Below are 22,678 nucleotides of genomic sequence, written 5' to 3'. Positions count from 1 at the left end.
CTGGCGTTTGGTGTGTGCTAATCCCGGGCCTGAGGTCTTCAGAGGGACGGGGGAACTTCAAGGAGGGGAAAGCAGAGCCGTACTGCAGATGAGCTCATTAGCCCGCACCCCCACCCCCCCACGAGGAGGAGGGCGGGAGGCCCAGGGAGCGCGGTGGCAGAGGCGGCAGAGAAAAGGCTGTCACTGTCCTTTCTTCCTTTTGGTACAAGCATCTCCCTGAACCAATGATTCTCCTGCAGTGACACCTCTCACGGGCGCTAATGAGATCCGTGTCACAGAGCTAATGCGCTCTGACTGGACTCTGATAGACACCCCACTCCTTCTAGGGAGCCTACAGGCCAGCACTGCCCCCTAGGGCCAGGCCCCACCCTGCCACCTGCCAGCCCAGCTCTCTGGCCAAACTGTGCTGGACAGCAAGCTCCTGAGGGAGTCCACCCAGTGTCTGGCCATCCCATCTCAACTTGAGGCTGTGAGACCCCCCAGCCCCTGAGCAGAGGGGCTACGCAGCCAGGGCAGGACCACCCAGCTGGGCACCAGGAAAGGTTCTGGTTATTCTCCCCACCTGTGACATCAGTAGTCTGTGCGGCCTCTGTGTCCCAACAATAGGTGAGATTTTACCTGCATTTCCTGTGCAGGTTTCCAAAAAGAAAAGAGGAGGAGGCCTGAGTCCTGCCCTGAGAGAGGTCAGGTATGTAGGGCCTGACCATTACCCCCAACAGATCCGGGGCCCAGGGATGCATTCTGTGCACTCACACTGGGAGGGCCAGGCAAGATCCCCAGAGTGGGTGGCACCTGAGAGATGCACAAGATTTTCCTGGGCCAAAAGGTGAAGAGTAAACAGAACTCACAGTGTAGAACTGTTGGGGTCAGATGGAAGTTGGAAGCCCAGTGGCAGAGCCCTGGCTCTGAGGGTGGCTGTAGCGGAAGGGGGCGGGTGGCGATGTCCCCTCCCTCTTCTTCCTCAGTTGTTGCTTCCCAAGCTTTGCCAAGGCCTGAGTGTTTCACAAGACACTGAGGGAAATGTGGGATGTGAGTGTTTTCTTCACTGTCTCTGTTGGCAGCACAAAGCCCAACACCAAAAAGGTGCTCTGAGTTCAGCACAGTGGCAAGAACACAGGCTTTGTGCTCAGATAGGCCTGGGTTTGAATCCTGACTCCTCAGTTCAACTGGCTGTGTGACCTCAGGCAAGTCACTTAACTGAGCCTCAGCCTCCCATCCTGTAAAATGGGCATGATGATGCCTGCCTTTATGAGACTGTGTGAAAATTAAAGTAGTTACTACTAAGTGCCTCCAAATACTGCAAGGGCTGTGCTAAAGCAAAAGAAGGACCACACAGCACTCGGCAGTCCCCTGTGGAGGCCGCCCTGCCCTGGGAGTTGCCAAGGACGCTGACAGAGCCCGCTGACACAACCAGGCAGCAGTTCTGCAAATGTGCAATCCCTCCCTACCCATGACCTGCTCCATGCCACCCGGCTCATCAGGCCCCCAAGACCAAACCCACTCCCCCAGGAGGAAGCACCCCTCCCAGACTGAGCAGCTATGCGACAGCCCCCTGTTTGCCTGGAGCTCCAACCATGAACCCTACCTCTCCTTCAGCCTTCAGGGCCAAGCCATGAGCCCATCCTGACAACTGTACCTAGAGCTCTGTGGGGCAGGGCCCTGTCGTCTTTACCAACGCATGTTTAGCACCAACACAGTTCCTGACACACAGCAGGTGCAAGGAAACAAACGTTCACCGAACACAGGGAATTAACCACCACCTCCCGCATGCCTTACTGCATCTCCCCTGCAGCTCCCCTTGTGCGGCTTCTCCTCACTAGCCTTCCCTATACAAACTCTCAGATGGGGCTGACTGAAACCCAGCTCTGACCAGGTCACTCCTCTACCTGAGCACCCCACAGCTCCTCAAACAGCTCAGCCATGAGCCCCATCCCAGTGGGCCACTCCCTCCCACAGCCCATGTGCCTGCCCTGCCCATCAGCCTAACCCTCACTCTGTCGGCACCCCCACCACATCGATGCTCAGCAAGAGTCCCCACCAGGTAGGCCCACAGGATTCCCATGCCACACGTACCTTAGAAGGAGGCTCAGGAGACCCCTCCAGGACCTAGGGTCATCAGACATCTGCACACCCTGCCACTGCCCCCGTGGCATTGTGGGAGAACCAGGCAGCTCCTAGAGACAGCTACGCTGTGGGATCTGCAGGCCCCTTGCCCAGCGTCACCAGTGCTGCCTCACCACCCCCCCCCCAACCCAGCAAGATATGTACCACTCCCCACTTCAGGCTGGCAGCTCCTCACACAGTTAATTAGCACCATGTCACTGAGGACCAGCCTGAGTGGCCAGTGACAGGAGCTGACCCCTGACCCCAGGGCTGGGAAACAGTCCACATCAAACTCTTACAGCGCGACCCTTTTAGCACGCACAGTAACTCGGGGCACCGCCAGCTGAAGCTCATTAAAGCTGTCTCTTTGGCGCGAGGGCCATTAACCTCACTGCTCAAAACCCACACCTCCCCTCCCCGCCTCTCCCAGCCCAATTAATGCCCTGCATCCTCCCCACCTTCCAAGCACCCTCGCTCACACCTTAGAGCCAGCCAGGAGCTGGCAGAGCAGCCCTCTTCATTCAGATACAAAGACCAAGTGCTAGGAGCTCCCTGAGCACCCACTGTGTGCCTGGATGGCACAGGCCCTCCACGCAGGGGACTTCACTGAGCCTTCCCAACAGCCCCAAGAGGCATGTAACATTGTCCCTTGTCTAAGGTCACGGGGCCAGAACTGCTTCTGGCTCCAAAGTCTTTACTTCACTGTCACTGCCTTGGGCTGTCCCCTGGGGCCCACCCAGATGGAAAAACCTTCTCTGAAGGAGAAGACACTTCAGGGGTCCCAGGTCAGAGTCAATGTGGGTAAACAGACAAAGATGGCATCATTGAGTCTCAGGAGGCAGCAAAGAGGGGAACAAGGAACCCCTTCCTCTCACAGACACCCACTGGGACAGATACACAGAAGCAGGGCAACCAACACAAGGCTGTGCAGGGTGCATTAACCTAGTCCTGCCAGCCCCTCCCACCGGCTAGGCCTCAATTTCTGGCAGTTCCTCCTCCCCTGGGCCAATGCAAGTACTCTCTGTGGTCCCAGTTCTCTGGTCCCTCCCTTTCCCATCCCTCTTGCATTGATTCATCCACTTACTCACTGTTCATTCATCCACCCATAGCATTTGTTAAGCACCTACTTGGAATGATTTGTGCACAGACCATCTCATTGATTTGGGATCAGAGCTCCTCTGTCTCCTCAAAACTTCGTGAAAAAGCCACACCCCCTAACCTGCATTCAAGGCTAGCTTATTTCTGCATTTGTTTTCTCATTGTTCCCTAACCCAAATGCCCCACTTTAGTCACAGGAAACTACTTGCAAACATCCAAAATTGTCCTCTTAGCATGCTGGGCTTCCTCCTGCCCTGGGGCTTTTGTACACACAGTTCCCCCAAAGTAGAAAACCTTTCCCCCATCTGTCTGTCTAGCAAACTCCTATTTATCCTTCAAGGATCCCCTGACTCAAGTGTCATCTTCTCTAGGAAACTTCTGGCTGACCTCCAAGGCCTATCGATTTACTGGGTTTGGGGTCTCCTCTAGGTGGTCCGGCATAGCTCCCATGGGAGGGAACAGCAGTTGGTACAGGACACTCCCAATTCCCAGGCCCGTCCACCACTTCCTTTTTCCCTCAGATCCCAGGAGAGCCTTGGGGTGTCCCAAAAAGAATGATATGGGGCATCCCTGAAATTAGTGAAACGTAAATAAAGAAGTAGAAGCCACTTGGCAAAGGAGGGCAGGGGAAACCGCCCTTGGGGCAACCCAGGTGTCTCTATCATGGCCCTGAGTACCCTGGGTGGAAACCACCCAGTTCAGTCTGTCTCCCCCCAGGGCTGAGCTCCCTGAGGACAGGAACTTCCACTCAGCATGCCCAGCACCCACTAGGCTCTGGTGACATCTGTTGACAGGATGAGGGGCTAGTCTGTAGCAAGTGACCATATCCTTTTCTTTTATCTTCACAGTTCCACCCCCTATACCTTCCCAAAGGTACACAGGTTATGATAATGTCAAAGCACCACCCAGGAACACCCCCACTCCTCCCTACTTGGAACAAAGCCAATGCCCATCAAGTACCCTGCTTGAAAGCATCTGCATGAACACGTGTGCACGTGCAGATATAGAGAAATGAACAAACATACTTTCTGATGGATATACACACAGGCTGATGGCTGCTTCCACAGACAGACAGGTGCCCTCAGGGAAATGTATACAAATACACTGTTACACATCCCTCAAACAGCTACACATACACGGACACATATAAACTCCTAGACAAACATGCAGCTTAAGGTGCCATTCACACGCACACAGACACAGACACATATCCACATTGATATATAAGAAGCTAGAGGAGCCTCCAGTGCCTAGAACCACAGCCACTCCCGCCCCTCCCACACAGGAATCCCCCTGAGAGTGCACCCCACTCTGGTACCCCAAGTGGCCCCTCCCAACCCAGGCACCGCTCAATGGAGGCTGCTGTTCTTGCGGGGGAGTCAATACCCTATGGACGGAGCCATCGGTCAGAAGGACCCCGACTAATTAAAAGCTGGTGAGGTTTAAATAATTCATCTCCTTAACTCCCATTGATCGCCCAGTTTAGTGGTCACAGACTTGAAACAATATTAAACAGCCTTCTCCAGCTCGAGGGGGGTGGGTAAGCTGACATATGCCCATCCCTCTGAGGATATCACCCACCAGAGATGCAGCCGAGGGTGGGACACCTTGGCCTGAACCCAAGGCCACCTGTGACCCACCCAAACCCAGCCCCTGGCCTCCTCCTGAAGGTTGTTTCCAGAGATCCTTTCCAATGGTCCGGTTCCACTCTCCCCTCACTCCACCCCCTTCCCCACTCCCCCAAGCTGTGGACAGCACCCTGTGAGAGCAATGAATGAACCACCAATCCCCTCTGTGTGCCAGGGGACTGGGGCACGTGGGCAGGGGACTGACCGAGCTGCCAGGGGGTATGTGGAGGGACTGACCAATGCCGCTGTGGGGCCGGCCTATGTGCTGCAGGCTGAGGCCCTTGTTCATGTCTAGAAGTCCATTCTTGGGCCAGCAGCCCATGGCGAAGCTGTAAGCCTGGAAGACAGGAGGCAAGAGTTGTTAACAGAGGCCCTGACCCCTGAACCAGCCCCATCACTCACCAACACCCCCAGTCCCCCAAGTCTTCCCAGCAAGGGCTTACTCTCATCGTGCCCCTTCATGAGAGTCCCCTTGCTGGGTCCCTTCTCCACCAGGGCCCCCTCCAGAAAACCCCTTCCTCATTCAGAGCTCCCCTTCTCCTGGGTGTCTCCCCATCAGAGGCCCCCATTCCTCATAGGGTGCCTCTCACCAGGATCCTCTCCAGAGTTCCTATTTACTAAGATCCTCCTCATCAGGAACCCTCCACTCATCTGGGCATCTCCTTCACCATGCACCCCACCTTTCCAGAGTCCCCAGTCCTCTGCTGGTCCCCTCCCCACAGTATTACTGATCACAAAGACTGGTGTTGGGAGGGACTTGGAGACTAATATATCCATATCCAGACTTTACTCCACAGGCTGGAAAATTGAAGTGAAGAAGAAGGGGCCAACCACCTAACTGTGGTCAAGTTGCTTTCAACCCAGAGGCAGGACAGACTGTAGAGCCAAGTGCCACGTCGGGGCTCAACTGAGGAGGGGTAAGGTCACCTGGCCAACTCAAGCAGCAGTGAGGGGAGTACATGAAGAGTGTGTGTGTGTGTGTGTGTGTGTGTGTGTGTGGTGGGGGAGCAGATCTCGCTGAAGGTCAAGTGCTCACTTATGCATATTCAAAGCAGCCACCCATCGATCTGTACTTAATTGTTTTCCTGGGGTTGGGGAAGGAAGTGCTGGGGGCATCGATCTGCTCAGGCCCCCAGCACTCCATTGCCCCCCTCAATCCCCTACTCACGCCACCTGGCCGCCACCAACCTCCACTGGTGGAGGAGGGGCACACATCAGGACAGAGACAGCACCTTCTCTTACATCCCTTACAGGCATGATGACCTGATGTCACAGATGAGGAAACCGAGGCCCAGAAAGAAGGGACTTACAAGGGTTCAAATGTTATTAAGTGGCCCAACAGGGATTTAATTCCTGTTCAGCCTGCTAGCAAGTCCCGGGCTTCTGCCAGTAGGCTTGCATAGCTAGCTGACCCTTCAAACACTACCCAGCTCCTCACTTTAGAAGTCCTCAAACACCATACTGTCCTCCTAGTCGCAGGAAGGTGACAGCGTGTGGGACAGTGGTCAGTGGGAATGAAGTTTGGGTGAGTTCCCTGAAGTCGGATGGTGAGTCCACTGGTGGAACTAAAGTGACTGCCAGCCATGGTCAGACAGGCACTGCAGAGCCACCTCCCAGGAGGAGCCACTGGGTCCAGGAGGTCCCCATCCCACTAAAGACTCCTTCATGGGGATAGGGCAGTGGAGTGCCCAGCAGGGAGTCAGAAATGGAAGACAGGAGCCTAGAAACACAGTCTGTGCCAGGACCAAGGAGCCACGGAAGGGGCTAGTACCCTTCCTTCCCAGCTGCAGGAGCCAAGCCTCAGCCCTCTGGGCACTGGGAGGCTAGGAGCCACTGAACTTTAACCTCAGGCCCCTCCAAAGACACCTTCCTTGACCACAGAGGTACCAGCCACAGCCCAACTTCCCAAGCCAACCCTTCTACCCTTTCTCAGGCCACAGCTGTACCCACAAACCGGGGGCTGCGCACGAGGCTCAAGGACAGGGGAGAGGACACTGGCTCTGAGCCAGGGCAGAGCCGGGACGCAGGCAGCAGGGAAAGCAGCCAGTGGGCGGTGCACAGCTGGAGGAGCTGCTGAGCGTGGTCAGGGCCACGGCTGGAACGCAGTGGGCCAGAGAGCAGTGGCGGGCTGGCTTTCAAGTACTTTAAAATCACTTACAAAGGCCGGATTAAACGATCAGAAATTCCATTTAATAGGACAAATAAAGAAATAACAATCTACTCTATCAGCCTGGAGAAGGCGAGCTGGATGAGTTTTTTTTCCCCCTCTAAAAAGGAAAAAGGGAAGGAAGGGGGAAAAAAGAAGGATAATGTGTGTTTACTCAAGCAAAGAAAAAAATATTTAAGTGATGTCGGGGAGAAGATTGCAGTAACTAGTGAAGAATAACATCGTCTACTTTGCTGTCAAATCACACCCGAATTTCAGTAATAGATTCTCGGCTGACACTCAATTCAATTCGAAGGTGATCCTGCTTTATCCCAGCCCATCAAATATTAAACACTTGCATTAGCAGGTGCTGCCGCTTCCCAGCTTAAAGCAGCGGGCGGGCGGGCAGCAGGGCTGTGGAGGCCCCTCTGCTCTGCTCACAGCTCGGGGACAGGGCAGCTCAACGTTATCCGCACGTCATTCTGAGTCTTATCGCAGCTAAGCGGGAAGACCACTTCAGATAACAGTAGGTGCTTGCCCCGACGCGTCACCATGATTAGATTATTATTATAATTATGACTTCCCAAGATCTTCCCCAGACTGGGACATGCGGGAGGGGGGCGGAGGGCAGCAGAGCCCAGAAGGGCCGGACTGGGCCTGGCTGGTCCAGGGCAAGCTGGGACCCGCGGCAGGAAAGCAGGGGTACCCAGTGAGGCAGCAGCCCGGTCCCGCCTGACAAACGCCTTTCAGGAAGGGCAGTCTAGCTTGTCAGAGCCAGGGCGAGATGAATTGGCGTCTCCATCGCGGCCAGGGTGTCATGCCGCACAGTTTCATATTCCCAGATAAGGCGTGATAACCAATTGCTGCCATGACATGGCCTCATCCAGCACTTCCTCAGGGGGGGCATGGGCGGGGGGAAGGGAAGGCGTGTGCACATGGGTCTGCCAAGCTCCTAATAAGAGGGATTTAATTTTTACAAATGCTGCTTCCTGCGGGGCCTTCACATACCAGCCAAAGTCCAAAATGATATTAAAACCGGTTAATTAAAACTGCTCTCCTTCAGCCTGGGCTCTCCCCCTGCTGCCCCTGCTGAGAACCCCGGCATGTCTCCTCCAGGTACTGCCACACACCTCTGCAGGGCTGAGCCTTCAGACGTGACCACCTGCCTCATGGAACTCCCTGCCCACCCCGAGGCAGAGTACCAGGGCACTGCACCACAAATTCCCCCAACTCCTGCCATCTCGGGTACCTCTCAAGCACAGCCAGAAGAAAGAGAGCCACCCAGAGAACACTGGGTCCTTCCGCAATCTGTGCTCCTACTAACATGTGGTCTGAATCTTTGCACCTGCTGCCTCTCTGGGCCTGTACCTACATGCCCACCAACCCCAGCACTCACTTCTAAAGTCCCTCCCCTCTCCTTCCCCCAAGATACATATACCATCGAGCACGAGTGCACATACCCACATAGGCACACCAAACTCTCCCTCAAGTGACTCAGCCCATCCTTCCATCCCTACTCCCTCCAGACGTCCTCCCTCAGAGATTACATCCACCTGTGAATCTCAGCAGGGCCTTCCCAGGAGCCCAGCTCAGGGCAAGGTGATGCAGGCTATTTGGGCTGAGAAGTCAAGGCTGGGACCAGGGAGCCATCCAAGCAGGAGGACTGGGGAGGCTGTCCCCAGTGGGTTGCCCACAAGGACAATGGAGACAAACAGGCCCATGTGGGGTTGGCAATGTTTAGGAAAGCTTCCTGGAGAGAGTGGTACTAGCGGGCACCAGGAAGAAGACGCAGCAACGACAAAGGAGAATGACAGGAAAAAGCTTGATGAGAACAGGCAATGGCTGGGGTGTAGCTGGGGTGGCCAACATGGACGGAGGGCACCATATCTTGAAGTGCTGCCTTCCAGCTCCATGCAACACTGGCATCAGTCAGGGGCCCTAATTACTGCCTAACCCCTTTTTCCCACCTGCTTCTTTTCCCCCTTCCTCCCTCCCTCCTGCCAGGCTGTGGGGTGTGGTGCGGTAAGGAACCCAAAAGCTTTCTGACCTTGTTCAGTGCTGAGCAAGAATTTAAGAGCCAAAAGCCTGTGCCTGAGCCCCTTTCCCACACTGGTTCCAAGTTCCCTGAGTGCTACTTCTCCAGCTGCACCTCTCCCAGTCACCAGGGCCTGCCTGCCCAGCTGTGGGCTCCTGGCCAAAGCAGGGGCAGGTGGAAGGATGACTGAGGAGCCTGAGTCCTATCCAGGGCAGGGAGGACCAGGGTGAAAGATGTGGGGCCTCCCCAGCCACCCACCCAGCCCTGTGCCAGGCAGGCACGCACACTTCCCTCCCTTGGGCTACGGTAATTTCCATGCGCGGGGAAGCAGGTGCCGAGCTGTTCCCGGCTGGCTCTCCCCTCTCGCGGCTCTGCCCGCCTTGGCTGCTGCCCCATTAGCTTAGTGGCCAGCCATCTGCGACGGGCCTGCCGCGCAGCCCTGCTGTAGGCGCGGCGGGTGGCCCCCTGTGGAACAGGGAGCTTTGCCATTAGCGCCTTTAATATTCTGACACCTCAGCACAGCCTGCTATTACATGCAAACGCTGATCGCCCTGTGAAATTACATTGCTGGGCCCGCGAAATGGAATCGTGTATAATCAGCCTCCTCCATGCACTGTCAGTCCCATCACAAACACGGCGCCCGGCGGCTTACGGGGGCTTAGCAGCTGCGACAAGTGTATTGGGTTTAATAGATGAAGTAGCCCTCATCGGCAGCAGCATCAGATCCTTCAAAGAGGAAAGAAGAGGCATCGACAGCTGCTAGGGTGTCTCTGCCCACCCATTCGCTACCTACCAGGGCCCCGAGGGCTGGGTGGACACAGACTGGGCAGGGCAGTGGCTGGGGCTAGAACCCAGCTCAGACTGCAAAGAGAAGCACAAACTGCTCTGCAACTTCCAGAAGACGCAGAGCTTGCACAACGGCAGAAGCACATCTGACCCCTCCAGCCTCCCCACGAGGTCACCCTGTAGGCCTGAGGCTGAAGGGCCATTTCCCAAGATGAGGCACCGAATCAAGTCACCTGCTGTTCCCATAAACACCCAACAAAGATATAAAGGTGATACTCTGGAGGATGGGGGAAGAGAAGGTCTGACGGACTAACTACTACCTAACCCTTTATTTAACTGGCCAACATGTCTATAGTTGATGAACCAAGTGCCAGGGCCACAGGTAAACATGAGGATGGAGTACCCAGGAGACCTGGCCGCATGGAAAGGAAGTGTGTTCAGGCTATGGAGTCAGACAAACCTGGATTTGGTTCCCAATTCTGCCAGTTAGTAGCACCGCAACTTTGGATGAGTTATCAAACCTCTCTGAGCCTCAATTCCCTACACTACAAAATGGGATGACCATTCTCCCTCCCAGGTAAACCTGAGGTCTCTCAGGAACACCCGAGGTCTCTCAGGAACACCCACCCCCACTACCACCTCCAAATATTCTTGGTGTCATCACCCAAAATGTACACTGTCTTTGACAATGCTGTTCCCTCTTCTCTTTCCAGGTTCCGCCTAACATCAGTGGTGGCAGACTGTATTTTCCAGTGATTGCAATAACATTACCTTCCATCTCACACACTCTTCTTACAATATGACTCTGATACACCTGCCATCAAAAGGAGGAGTCTATATTCCTCCCTTTGACATGAGGTGGGCTTCTGTTACTATTTCAACCAAAAGGGCAACGCAGAAGTAATGCTATGTGACTTTAAGGCTGTTTCAGAAATGCTGAGGCAGTTTCCTCCTCATTTGCCGGAGCCCAGGGGCTTCTTGGAAGTAGTCAGACTGCTCCCGGGCAGCCAAGCTGTGGGGAAGCCCAAACCAGCCCATGCAGAGAGACCACAGGAGAAGGAGTGGGACTTGTGAAGAAATAGAGATGCCCAGCCAACCCCCAGCTGCTCCAGCCATACACTGTGCCAGCTCCAGCCACTGACCACAAATGCATGTGTGACCCTGAGCCTGAACTACCTAACTAAGCTTTCCCTGAGTTCCTGACTTACAGAAACCATGAGAAATAGTAAAATAGGTCTTGTGGTTTTAATTCTTTAAGTTTTGGGGTGATTAGTTATGCAGCAATCCTGGAAAACTAATACCTACTCACTGCTGGACATACCCTGTCAATACCTTCAACTTCCTCTTTCTTGCCGCTTCTCGACCATTCTTTCTCTTCCCCTGGGGCCTCATTCCAAACTGTCCTCACTCTGAGTAACTTTAGTATCTACAGGATAAACCCACCTATGAATCCTGCCTCTTGCTTTCTCAGCTCCCTGTGCCTTAATGACCTTCTCCTCTACCAATTTCAGCCATCTGTCCCTGTGGCCATACCCTGGGCCTTGTTCTCACGCAGAACTGCTCTCCCTCTGAAATCACACAATGCCAGATTCCACCCTGACCCTAGCCCCCTATCCTTCCAGCTTTTGTACCCTCTCTCCCTCTACTCTTGCTTTTTTTCCCCAGTCTGTCCTTCCCCTTCTGGCCCGTTTCTACCAAGCCTGGACCCCTTGACTCCATCACTTCAACCACCCTAGTCTTCAACTCCCCTGCCCACTTATCCTAGTACACCTTTCCTGAGAAACCCCAACATGACTGTTTTTCCACACTTGCACCTGAACTAAGCAATACTGGAAAAAAGTCCCTGTTATGTACAGAGAGTGGCCACTATAGACCCAAGATCACTATCTTCGCAACGCTCAATGGTATCCAGCTATCCTACTCCCCTCCTACTTCTGCAAAGATAACAAAAGCTGCTAGGCAGAACTCTTTCAACTGCATGCCCCTCGAGTACAAATGCATCTGTACCCTCCCCACCTGCTCCTTTACCGATGCTATTCTGATAGAAGAGACATCTCACTTCCAATCTAAGGCCACGCCCAACTTGTGCTGTACATTTCATCCTTTTTCCGCCTACTCAGATCCTGTTCCATCTAGTATCCCCTTTCTTTCTAAACCCTTAACCTCCCCATCTCTGCTGGCTCCTTTCCATTAGCATTCAAGTATATGCTTGACTCTCTCTCGTCTTCACATATCTTTCTGTGTCTCAGTTTCCCATTTGCAAAACTGGGGTAATCATAGTTTCTACCCCATAGAGCTGATGTGAGGATTAAATGAGTTATTACATGTACAGTACTTAAAACAATGCCTGGCTCTTTGAAAATTATATAAGCATTAGATTATTATTTTAAAGTCTTCCATTCACTCTACATCCTGATCCAGCTACTGCCTGTTCTCCTGTTAATAACCAAACTTCTCAAGGATGTCTCCGCTCACCTCCACTCACCTCCCCCATCACCCCTTAACCTCTGCAGTCCAGCTCATCTCATCACGCCACCTGGCTCCCATGGAGGTCAGCAGTCGTCACCACGCTGCCCTTGTCCATGAACAATTTCAGGCTCTTGCTGTTTTGCCACCCTGCAGCCTGCTTCATCTTTGAAACCCTTCTCCTTTGATTTTCTCAACGTCCTACTCTTTGAGTTTTCCCCTCTCTCTGACATCTTCCTCTCAAACTCCTGTAGAGTCCCACCCAGTCACGAGTGGGCTCATGCACTCAGCCTTCCTGTTTCTGTGCTCTACCATCCTCCATGGGTGAATCTTCAACTTCCTGGTCTTCGACCTCTTCAGTCTTAATATTTCTTGCCACTACTTGAGTGTCAGTCATTTATATTCTATTGCCTACCTGACATTTCCACCTGGATTTTACTAAGGCACTTCATTCACAGTATGTTTAAAACCCATTTCAACATCTCCTCTCCAACGTGCTCGTTCTCCTGGGCTCCCAAATCCCAGTGAAAGCTCTTACCATCTACCTGGTCTACCAGAGATGTAGGGGTCAACCCTGCCTCCCACCAAGTCCTGGGATTGCTGTTTCATGCCCTCAAGACTACTCAGCAATTCCTTCAGCTTACCTAGAATGCCCTCCGTCGTCTTCTGCTTTTTCTCCTAATGAACACACATTCTTCTTTCAACATTCAACTCAAAAGTACCTCCCTTTACCAAGTCCTTCCTGACTCATGCCTTCCTTAAGCCCACCCATACTCTGAAGAGCACCTGTAATACTAGATTTGTTTACAAATCTGTTACCCACTGATGCTGGAAGACTCTTAAGAGTGGGGTTGTATCTGCTCTCTCTGAATGGTCTCTACTGAGGGAAGGCAAACAAAGACATCTCTCTGGGTATAATTCTGCCAGGCAGAAAGGTCTGATTTTCAGAGTGGCTGCTCCTGCCAATCCTATCCAGTCTCCTTTAGGAACCACTGTTGTTCTTGCCTAGCAGAACAGCAATCCCACCCCCGCCCCCACCCATCCTTGGAACTGGGGGTTCAGCTGCCTGGGCTAGGAAAGAAGGGGAGACTGTTCCTGTCCCTCTTCTCCTTTTCTGACATCTTTGGCCTGACAGGTAGCTTTGACTCCATTCCTCAGGCCAGGAGAGACTTGGCCAGCATAGCTATAGCAGCAAAAGGATGGACACTTCCATCAGATGACACAAACCCATCCTTTCTATCCCCAGCTGGAAGTTCTGTGTCTTCATGGGGTTCCCTGGCTACCAACACACTTTAGGGGCACCAGCGCTGCTGCTGCTGCCTCTGTCCGTCAACATAACTTGAGTGGGATAATCATCTTCTCTGTGTACTTAACCTTCCTGCTCACTGCCTACAACAGGACAGCTGCCTGTAGTGCACTGGACCACCGCCACAGCAAACGCAGGGGCTGCGCTACAGGTCCAGGATCCACAACATTTGGAAGACAGCTGACAGCTCAGTGTGATCCCTTGAGGTTCCGGAGTCTGTTTTCAGGTGGAGTAATCTCTCTCATGTTCCCAGAGCCCTTGCTTCACTGCTGAGTCAAAGGGGACTTGGGGACACTGAGCTTTCTGGGGAGAGAACCAGATAAGGAGCAGGATCCTGAGCCCCTACTAAAGAGCCTGGCCTGTCTGGGGCCCCGCGTGCACTGTCACAGAGGGGAAGGCAGCAGGTCAGTCTGAGCCAGCTGCCCAGGGTGAGAGCCACGTTGTGGGTTTTCTTTGTTTTCATTACAATTTCCTCTCCCATTGCTTCTTCTGAGCCAGCCCTCTCCTCCCCGGGGTGCTGGGGATTGAATGAAACACCACCCCCGGCTCCAATAAGTGTATTTCAATTACATCTGTCACTGCATAACGATATAATGATATATCATGTGATATTAAATCCATGGTAATCATATCAGGGATTTTTTTTAATCGTGCACTAATCGCATTATTACATCTCTATAATTAACAACAGGAGGTATGGAAATTCAGTTAAGGCAAAAGGCTCAATGTACTCCCCACACCCCACCCCTGCCCTAGCTCCCCCAGATTAGGGCCCAATTAGGAGATGGGGGCTGCAGGGCACTAGCAAGATGGGCCAAAGCTCCCACCTCCCAGCACCACAGCCATGGGCAGAGCCTTCAGCATCCAGGGCTAGCAGACATAGACCAGGTTGAAACAAGGGTGCTGTATGTCTTGTAGCCACTTAGGAAAAGCCTGGGACAGAGGTCACACAGAGAAGCCCAATGATAAGGCACAGATGGGCCTGTCAGACCTCCTGCTGTCACAGCACCAAATCTTCTCCGTGGGGAGGGGTGTTTCCTTCATACCAGCAGGGCCCTCAAAGGTGCTTGTAGGGCACAAGGCAAGTTCCTGCCTCATGGCCTCCTGGACCAGAATTTCTCCTGCTACTGCTACACAGCCTCCCTCCCTGACCTAGCCATTTGTGTCGGCAGCTCTTAACAGCACCAAGCCCAGCAGCTGTGATGTCTCTGCCTCTTGGTCCTATCATCCCTGAGCTGAACAGACCCAGTTCTTCCTGGGGCCATTCCTCCCCAATTCTCTCTCTGAAGTCTGTCCCTGAGTATTGTATGACAAGTGGGTTTCTGATAACCACTGGGGTCTTTCCTGTCTCCCTGCAAATGGTCCAAGTTCTCATGTCCTCCCACCCAAACTTACATGGAGAGGGGAGGCGCATGGGACTACAGCCTGAACTATGTCAAATGACCCTGTCTCTCCCACCCCCTTCCTGATACTGAGCTGTCAGGGCTAATCCTCTCAGGGGTGTCAGAACCAGTCTGCAAAGCAGAATTTTGTGTTTCAAGTCCAAAGCTTTGAACTTGGCATGTAACTAGTCCTCAGTGAGGGGCAGGCATTTTGCTAAGTTTGACTCTCAGAAGTTGGACAGGCCTGAAGATGAAAGAGAAAAATCATGTTCTTTTTCCTAATAAAAAGGAGACACTAATAGCAGTCAGCACTTAGGCAAAGCACTTTAAGTTTCTAAAGTGCTTTCCAAATTAAAATATAATCCTCTATGGAGCATGTGACACCACCAGCACCGCCACCCCACCAGCCCTCACAGCACACACACCTTCCTTCCTTCTCTCTAGGAAAATGAAAAGGGTGTTCAAGCCTCCATTCCAGGGCTCCCCGTCTCCTCATTGGCTTGCTCCTGTAACATACACTTCATGAGCAAACCCACATGCCAAGCTCTGTGCTCGGTGATGGAGATCAAGCAGACTAGGTCGCTGCCTTCAAGGAGCTCCCAAGCTAGAAAGAGAGACCCGTAAACTCACACTCGGTAGGGGACTGACAGCCTATGAGAATCCCGAGGGAGAAACCAGGCCTGGAGGGAAATAATCGAGAAGGACCAAGATGGCCTTCAATGAGACATCCAAGGTGGGGTGCCTGCGGAAGGCAGACACGCAGGCCAGGAGCTCAGTTCAGGGGTCTGAGGTGAGACAAGAAAGTCCTAGGAAAGCACATGGGTGGCGTGTGAAACTGCACGAGTGGATAAGATCACCCAGGAAGAGAATAAAAGCTGTAGGGTTGATGAGGCCCTTCTCTTCTCTGATGTCTGGATGGAAACAAGGAAGGCTCAGAGATGGGAAGGCTGAACACCAGAACCTCCAGAGCTAAGGTCCAAAGAGCCTTGTCTCTGGACACACCGAACATCCTGGCCCCTGTCCCTCCCTCTGTCACCTCCACCTTCAGTTTACCTGGTGTGACACAATGAAACAATGTGGAATTTGGGGTCACACCGACTTAATCATGACAAACGTTACTGAGAGCCTATTATGTGTCAGGCCATATATGTACAAGTGGTAATACAGACAAAGTAATGCCCTCAGAGAGCTTCCATTCTATTGGGAAAAGCGGATGTTAAACAAATAGCAACATAAAAATCACTAAATGATAGTTATAACAAGGGCTAAAGAAGAAATATAGGCTGTTACAGGATGAAAGAGGGGAACCTGACCTAGTTGGGGAACCCCGAGGACAGGGCAGCAGAAACTGACTGACTGGGAGGGGTAGGTGTTTGGGGACAGGAGAATGACACGTGCTAAGGCCTTTAGGCAAACTGTAACACAGCAGCTGCCAGGAATCAAGTCAAGGAGAGTGTCCCTGGAGCAGAGAAAGCAAGCACGAGATGTGGCCAATGAGGAAGGCAAGAGATGCCAGGCCATGCAGGGCCTCAGAAGACACGATGAGGGTTTTACACCATTTCCTAAGGTGGTGGGAAGACATTCAAGGGTCGACCACTGCCATGCTATGCAATCTTAGCTGCTCCACCAATGTCAAAAGTTAGTTCCTTTGTACACTCACCCTTCCATACTCCCAAGGGTAGACAGGCCTGGGAAACAGGGACCATTTTCTTACCTAGAGGGAGAGGAAGAAACTGCACGAGAAACTGACCTCATTCATTCATAGTAAGATTCACATGTTCACTGAAGGCCTGCCAGACCCTGGCAACTCAACTGAATCATAGATAGACCCTGCCCTCAAGGAACTCACAGTTCTTTGCAGGAAAAGAGACTCAAATGTCAGTAAGTGCCCAATCACTGCGACAGAGTGATCAGAGAGAACCACTGTAGGAACAGAAAGGAGGACAGTGCTCAGACCGGAGGCATCTGGAGCCCAGAATGGGGTGTGCCACCCCTGGTCCTCTGCTCACTGCACAAGTAGCAGCGGACTGGGACAGCACTCTCCACACAGCCTGCAGGCTGGGCTAGGGTAGGAGTGTGAGAAGAACTCTGAGCCATGGCTCCTGGGAGAAGACTGGGATCAAGCAGCAGTGAACCTAAGCAAGAATCTTCTGGCCGCAAAGCTGAAGGGTGAAAGGCTGCGACCAAAGCCACTGAGGAGAGAAGATCGAAAGGCTCACTGTGTCATCCAAGGACCAGGGAAACGGCACCTTTAGAACAAGCGACAGGACTTGAATAGAAAATCATTTCAGGAAACGGCAACTCTAGTCCCTAGGACTATTTCCTCTTTGGAAAATGAGGGGCTTAATTACTTGATTTCTGTCCCTTCCCGGTCCTGAGGCTCTTCAGCCTCCCGCAAGTCAGGATTATTTGTCCTCACATCTTTGTTTATGCTATTTTCCCACCTGGAAAACTAGCCTTCCTCTACCCTCTCCAAATCCTGTCTGCCAGGATACCACCTTCAGGAAGCTCTTCCTGATTTCTCTCCCTCCCTTCTCCACATCCCACCCTGACCTCCACAATTCAAACCACAGTTCTCCCAACAGCACTTTGCTTAATTACCTATTACATACGGTCTGGTACTCTTACTTGACTGGTCGAGGGACTGTCTCATCACTCCCTGACCCCTGACATCCATTTCAGGGGCAGGAGGGAAGCTCCACCCACACAGACCCTTGAAGCAAGCAGAAGTCCGGGTCCCCACTCCCTCTGCCCACAGTCCTTTGAGAACTCAACAGGCCTCCACTTGAAAAGGGTGCTGAAAGCAATGATGTCTCCAAGTGCGATGGGAGATATTTGTGTCTGCTTTACCCTTGGCTTTTTGCTCCGGTTCAGGTAGGAGCGGGGTGGGCCGGCTGGCAGATCTGAGAGCGCGGCACGCCCCAGCGGGCAGGGCGCACAGCGCGGAGGAAGGCGCGAGTCAGTCTGGAGTGCTCCCCATTTATCAAGCTCACGCAGGCCGCCAGCCGAGCGAGTCTTTCTATCATTACACCTCTCAAAATCCGATTCATACCACTAATCCTGCCTTCATTCTCCCAGATTAATAACATCTCTTTCAACCTTCACAGTGTGATAAATAGACAAAGAGAGAACAAAAGGAGAGACAGAAGAGAGAGAAAGAGCTGGAGCAAGTCCCCATAATAGAGAGAGCTGAGAAAGAGGAGAGGGAAAAAAGGAGAGCGAGCGAGAGCAGGCAGCGGCCAGAGACTGCAGCTGTCTCAGAGAGCTGCGAGGAGAGCCGCCGCTGCGCCCCGCTATGCGCTGCGCTCAGGCCCAAAGAGAAAGAAAGGCTCGTTAACAGCTCCTTCCTGCCTGCACTTTTGTTCAAATTCTTTTCTTCCCTTCCAATCCTGCTTTAGGTCAAATTCCAGTGAAAATGAGTCTCCTGGCTTCCAGGTCTCCTCCCAGCCTCCCTACCAGGCCCAGGGAACCAATCCAGCCCAGGGAGCAGGGCTGGGTCTGGCACAAGACAGGGCTGGAAAGGGGCTTAGCAAGGGGTGGAGAGAGCTGGCCTAAAGCCTTGCCAGAGCTGTCCTCTTCACCAAACCCCTGCCCCTTCCCCGCTCTTTGAGCAGAACAGGAGTGGGAACAGAACAGAGCAGAGCAGGGACTTGGGGTCCATTTCCTGAGGCTCTGTTCTGCACATCTTTCCAACCTAAGGCTCAAGCTGGTCCAATCCAAGGATCCCAGCCCCCAGTACCCTAGCTAGATGATGAAAGTAGGCACACCTCAGGCCAGCTAAAACCAAGGTGAGGCCAATACCTCCAAATTATGATGGACAAGTGTGCCCAGGAAAATAAACCCCACTGGGGCCCAGCCCAGCCCTAACACAACTGACCTGTGACACTTCTTGTTCTCTCTGCCCACACGCTGGCCCAGACTTGTCTCAAACAGACACTCCTCATGTTCCTCAGACTCAGTTCAAGGGGCCCCTTCTGGATACCTGGCTGAGCTCTTCCACGAGGATTCAGGCACTCCCTCTTCTAGACTCTGGAAGGCAACACCATCCACACTGTCCTGTAGTAACTATCGGTCTCCCTCGCTCCACTGGAAGTCTGTCTTCTGAGTTCTCCATTCCCAGGTCCAAGCTGCTGATGGCACTTCCATTGTTTCTCAACTTTGCCCAAACTAGCCCTAGCAGGAGACTAAGCCAAATAAGGCTCGACCACAAAGTATTCCTAGGCAACTGGCAAGCCTAGCTCAGAGGCAGAGGCAGGAGCAGTCCATATCAGGAAGCTCTCTTGGTCCTGTGCTCCCACTCCCTTCATAATCCATCAGAGTAGGGGAGCGTGGTGAAGCAAGCTCCCTGAACCACTCTCTCCTTCAGCAGACCCTTGTGGTAGGAGGTCGGGTGGCACATATGCAGAAGGAAGGCCTGCCCTGCCCAATCCAGCTGAGTAGAGGAGACTTCCAAGAAAGTCAAGGCTTCTCCGAGGACATGGCCTAGTGGTGGACAAGAAAAACCTGAAGCAGACCCTCAGTAGAAAGCTGGTGCCCTTGTGATCTGTTTAGAGGCAGGTCCCTCCTATGGAATATCTTGCAGACACTTGCCAGATACTTTCCTCCAAAAAGCCTCCCTCTACCCTCTGCTCCAAAGCATTGCCCGCCTTTTGGATCAAAATGACTGCTACCTACTCCATTCACTCCTGGGGACCCCACCTCTTCCAACCCCACCTCTCAGGTTTGTCCAGTTACATCTCTGCTTGGGGAAAGTTCAAAGAAAAGGAGAGGCTTCATAGGGTCAAGTCAAAGAGCAAAGTGGATAAAGGGTACTCCTTGGGATCATATCCTATTCACAGAAAGTCCAGAAGTTCTGTTAACCTTCCCTCAGCCCCATATCAGAAGGACCCTCCACACTGTCACCTGTTCCATCCGGCCTCTGGGATCAGACACCTACAATAGGGAAAAGTAGAAGAATGACAGTGTCTGGCATTTGTCCAAGGATCCAAGTGACCCAAGGAGGCGGGGGGCTGAAGAAGGGGGCAAGAAGAAAGGAGAATGGCAGTTTCAATAAAGGAGAATGGTCCTCCCTACAACCAACCTAGCCCACCGGTACTCTCACCCTCGGGGCAGGCTAGGTCCAGCTAGTACATAGGCCCACACTGCCTCGAGCCCAAGGCCACAGGAGAGTTTAAGAAGCATGGATCCTAGGCCCTTCCTTCCCTAAGAGCCCACACTGCTGGCAGATCAGAGAGCCTCAGCCAGTCAAGCCTGCAGCCTTCCAGACACAGGCAGCCAGCAGGCCCAGATAGCCCTAAACTTGCTCTAACCAGCTCCCACACTCTGAACTCCCAGGCAACTTGCTGGACAGCTTCCCCAGGGGCTCAGAAAGATACTCCAGCCCTTGCAGCTCCCGCCACCCTCCGACAGTGGGACAGTACCAGGCCCTAAGAAGAAAAGCCAGTGTGGCCCTTCCATCCTCTGCCTTTACCCAATACACAGTCTCAGGGCCTCCCCTCAAGGTACGCCTCCACCAGGCCACCTGACTCAGGGATGAATCTCATCCCATCAGGGGGCTTGGCCCCTGCAGTAGAAAGAGTCAACCTAGACCCCAGTTAGAGACCTGTCGGAGAGCAGATAGAAGGAAGTTAGCCAGACACAACAGGGTCTCTGGCAGGTTAAGAAGCCAGACTTGAGTGATGCTTTCCCCCCAAAACTAGACTTTGAAAGCTCACTCCCTGAGTACCTGGTTCTAGAGCCCACTCCTCGAGGCAGCCGGTGGCACAGAGCAGGGAAGAAGTTGGGTCCTAATGTGTAAAAAGCTCCAGCAAAGCAAAATCATTTACTCTTCGGTGCGACTGCTCAGCAGAGCTAATAAATCTTGCATGAGCAGGGCCGATTCTAATTTCCTAATATGAAAAGGCATTTGGATTGAGAGAGAGGGGGAGATAAAAGTGATTGAATCTCCAATAGTCCAGGTTACTGACAAGAAACATCCTGCTCAGCCCTGAGAGAAGGATGGCAGCGCCTGCCCGCCCGCACACACCCATCCGTTCTGCCCCCCTCTTGGCGCGATACATCTCAGTCTCTTCTATTGACAGGACGTGGCTTTAAACACAGTTACACAAGTTATCATTTCTGCCTTCTGATCAATCTGAATTTTCAGGACAATTACCCTCTTAATCAATGATTGCTATCAGCAGCCCTGCGCCTGGGCGGATTTCTCAGCAAGGTAATCATGCCGCCAGGCTGGACGGCGCGTGCATAGGCAATGAAGCTCCGGGTGGGGTCTCCTCCCTCCCTCTCAAGTCCCCCATATCCCAGCGCCGCTGCCAGTATTGAGGACAAGGACGGCAAAGTGTGAAGGCCACTTCAAGGAGTGATGGGAGTGGAAGGGAGGGAGAGGAGGGGGCCCAGCCACCCCGTCAGCCTTCCAGACCATCTGATTATGGAACAAACCTATTAAAACCTTAGATTTACTGCCCACCACACTGATGCATCTCCACATGCCCTCCTGCCATCATTCCTGCCTCCTAATTGGCCTAATAAAGCCCAATTCTAATTATGGGCTCAAACTATTAGGGTGAGTAAGTGCAAAGAAAAGAGAAATATTGGTTTTACTAATCTCTCAGAGGCTGCTGGTTCTAGAAATTCCTTTTCTTCTACAGACTTGGTTCATGTGGGCTACTGACCAGAATGGCAGAGGCACCCTCTCCTCCTCAGAGTTTCAGGCATCCAGAGCTGTCACAAAGCCAGCCTGGCTTGGAGCCAGGAGGCCACCCAGCCCGACACTCCCTCCAGGGTCCCTCCCACAGGTTCAGCCCTCCATGCATAAAACAGTGCATCACCCCTCAGAGAAGAGGGAAGGTGGAGTTGGTCTCTGCTTCAGTGTCAAGTTAGCTCAAGACTGTATCCGCTATTGTGGGGGCAACTCAGTTTCTCAGCTCACCTGTTGTTGGGTAAAAGGCTTACACCAGAATTGCATTTCTCTGATAATTAGTAATAGTGAGCATTTTTTCATATGCCTATTGGTTACCAGGGGAGGAAAGTGGGTGGGAAGGGATAAATTGGGAGTTCAAGATTTGCAGATACCAACTACTATATATAAAATAAACAAGTTTACACTGTATAGCACATGGAACTATATTCAATATCTTGTAGTAACCTATAATGAAAAATAACATGAAAATGAATATATGTATGTATATGTATGACCGAATTACTATGCTGTATACCAGAAATTGACACAACATTGTAAACTGACTATACTTCAATTTAAAAAAGGGGGGGGGGTGCTTACACCAGAAAGGCCAACAGTGGAAAGAAAAGGAAGTGGTCCAGGACGCCAACACATTAACTTACGCTTCCGCCTGGGTGACAGATACGTGTATACAGTTACACCTAGGTAGGGTGGGTTATGGGATGAAAACAGGTCCCCACAATTTAATATTACATCCTGAGGATGAAAGAGAATTAGGAAGAAGGGTTGTATTTATTCAATGATGTTTACTGAATTCTAACCATGGGCTAAGTGGTGGGGACACAGCAGGTAACAGCATAGAAATGACCTGTACTCTCAGAAGCTCACAATCTACTAGGAAAGACAGAAAGTGTAAAACACATACATATATATACACACACATAAAGCAAAAACAATAAAAGGAACTTGTACATGAATGTTCATAACACCATTATTTAATAGCCATAAAGTGGAAACAACTCAAATGTCCATCAACTCATATGCAGATA

At 52.3% G+C, this 22,678-nt stretch overlaps 1 protein-coding gene across 7 annotated transcripts in view; it reads right to left on the bottom strand.

Moving 5' to 3' along the window:
- The window catches only part of ERI3 (ERI1 exoribonuclease family member 3), a 123,096-nt gene that overhangs the window by 19,142 nt on the left and 81,276 nt on the right, over positions 1 to 22,678 (bottom strand). For 5 of the 7 annotated variants that reach the window (XM_074376623.1, XM_010948750.3, XM_045511901.2 and 2 more), the window contains one exon: positions 5,067 to 5,166. The exons of 1 other annotated variant lie outside the window; for it this stretch is intronic. In XM_074376623.1, coding sequence (XP_074232724.1) covers positions 5,067 to 5,166 — 100 coding nt within the window. Of the gene's footprint in view, positions 1 to 5,034; positions 5,167 to 22,678 lie in introns of all 7 variants that reach the window. One more of the 7 variants, XM_045511842.2, reaches the window with a different exon arrangement.

Source organism: Camelus bactrianus, chromosome 13 (assembly GCF_048773025.1).
Source record: "Camelus bactrianus isolate YW-2024 breed Bactrian camel chromosome 13, ASM4877302v1, whole genome shotgun sequence".
Classification (NCBI taxonomy): Eukaryota; Metazoa; Chordata; class Mammalia; order Artiodactyla; family Camelidae; genus Camelus; species Camelus bactrianus.
Note: the sequence above shows the minus strand (reverse complement) of the source record. Positions and strands in the feature narration are given on the sequence as shown.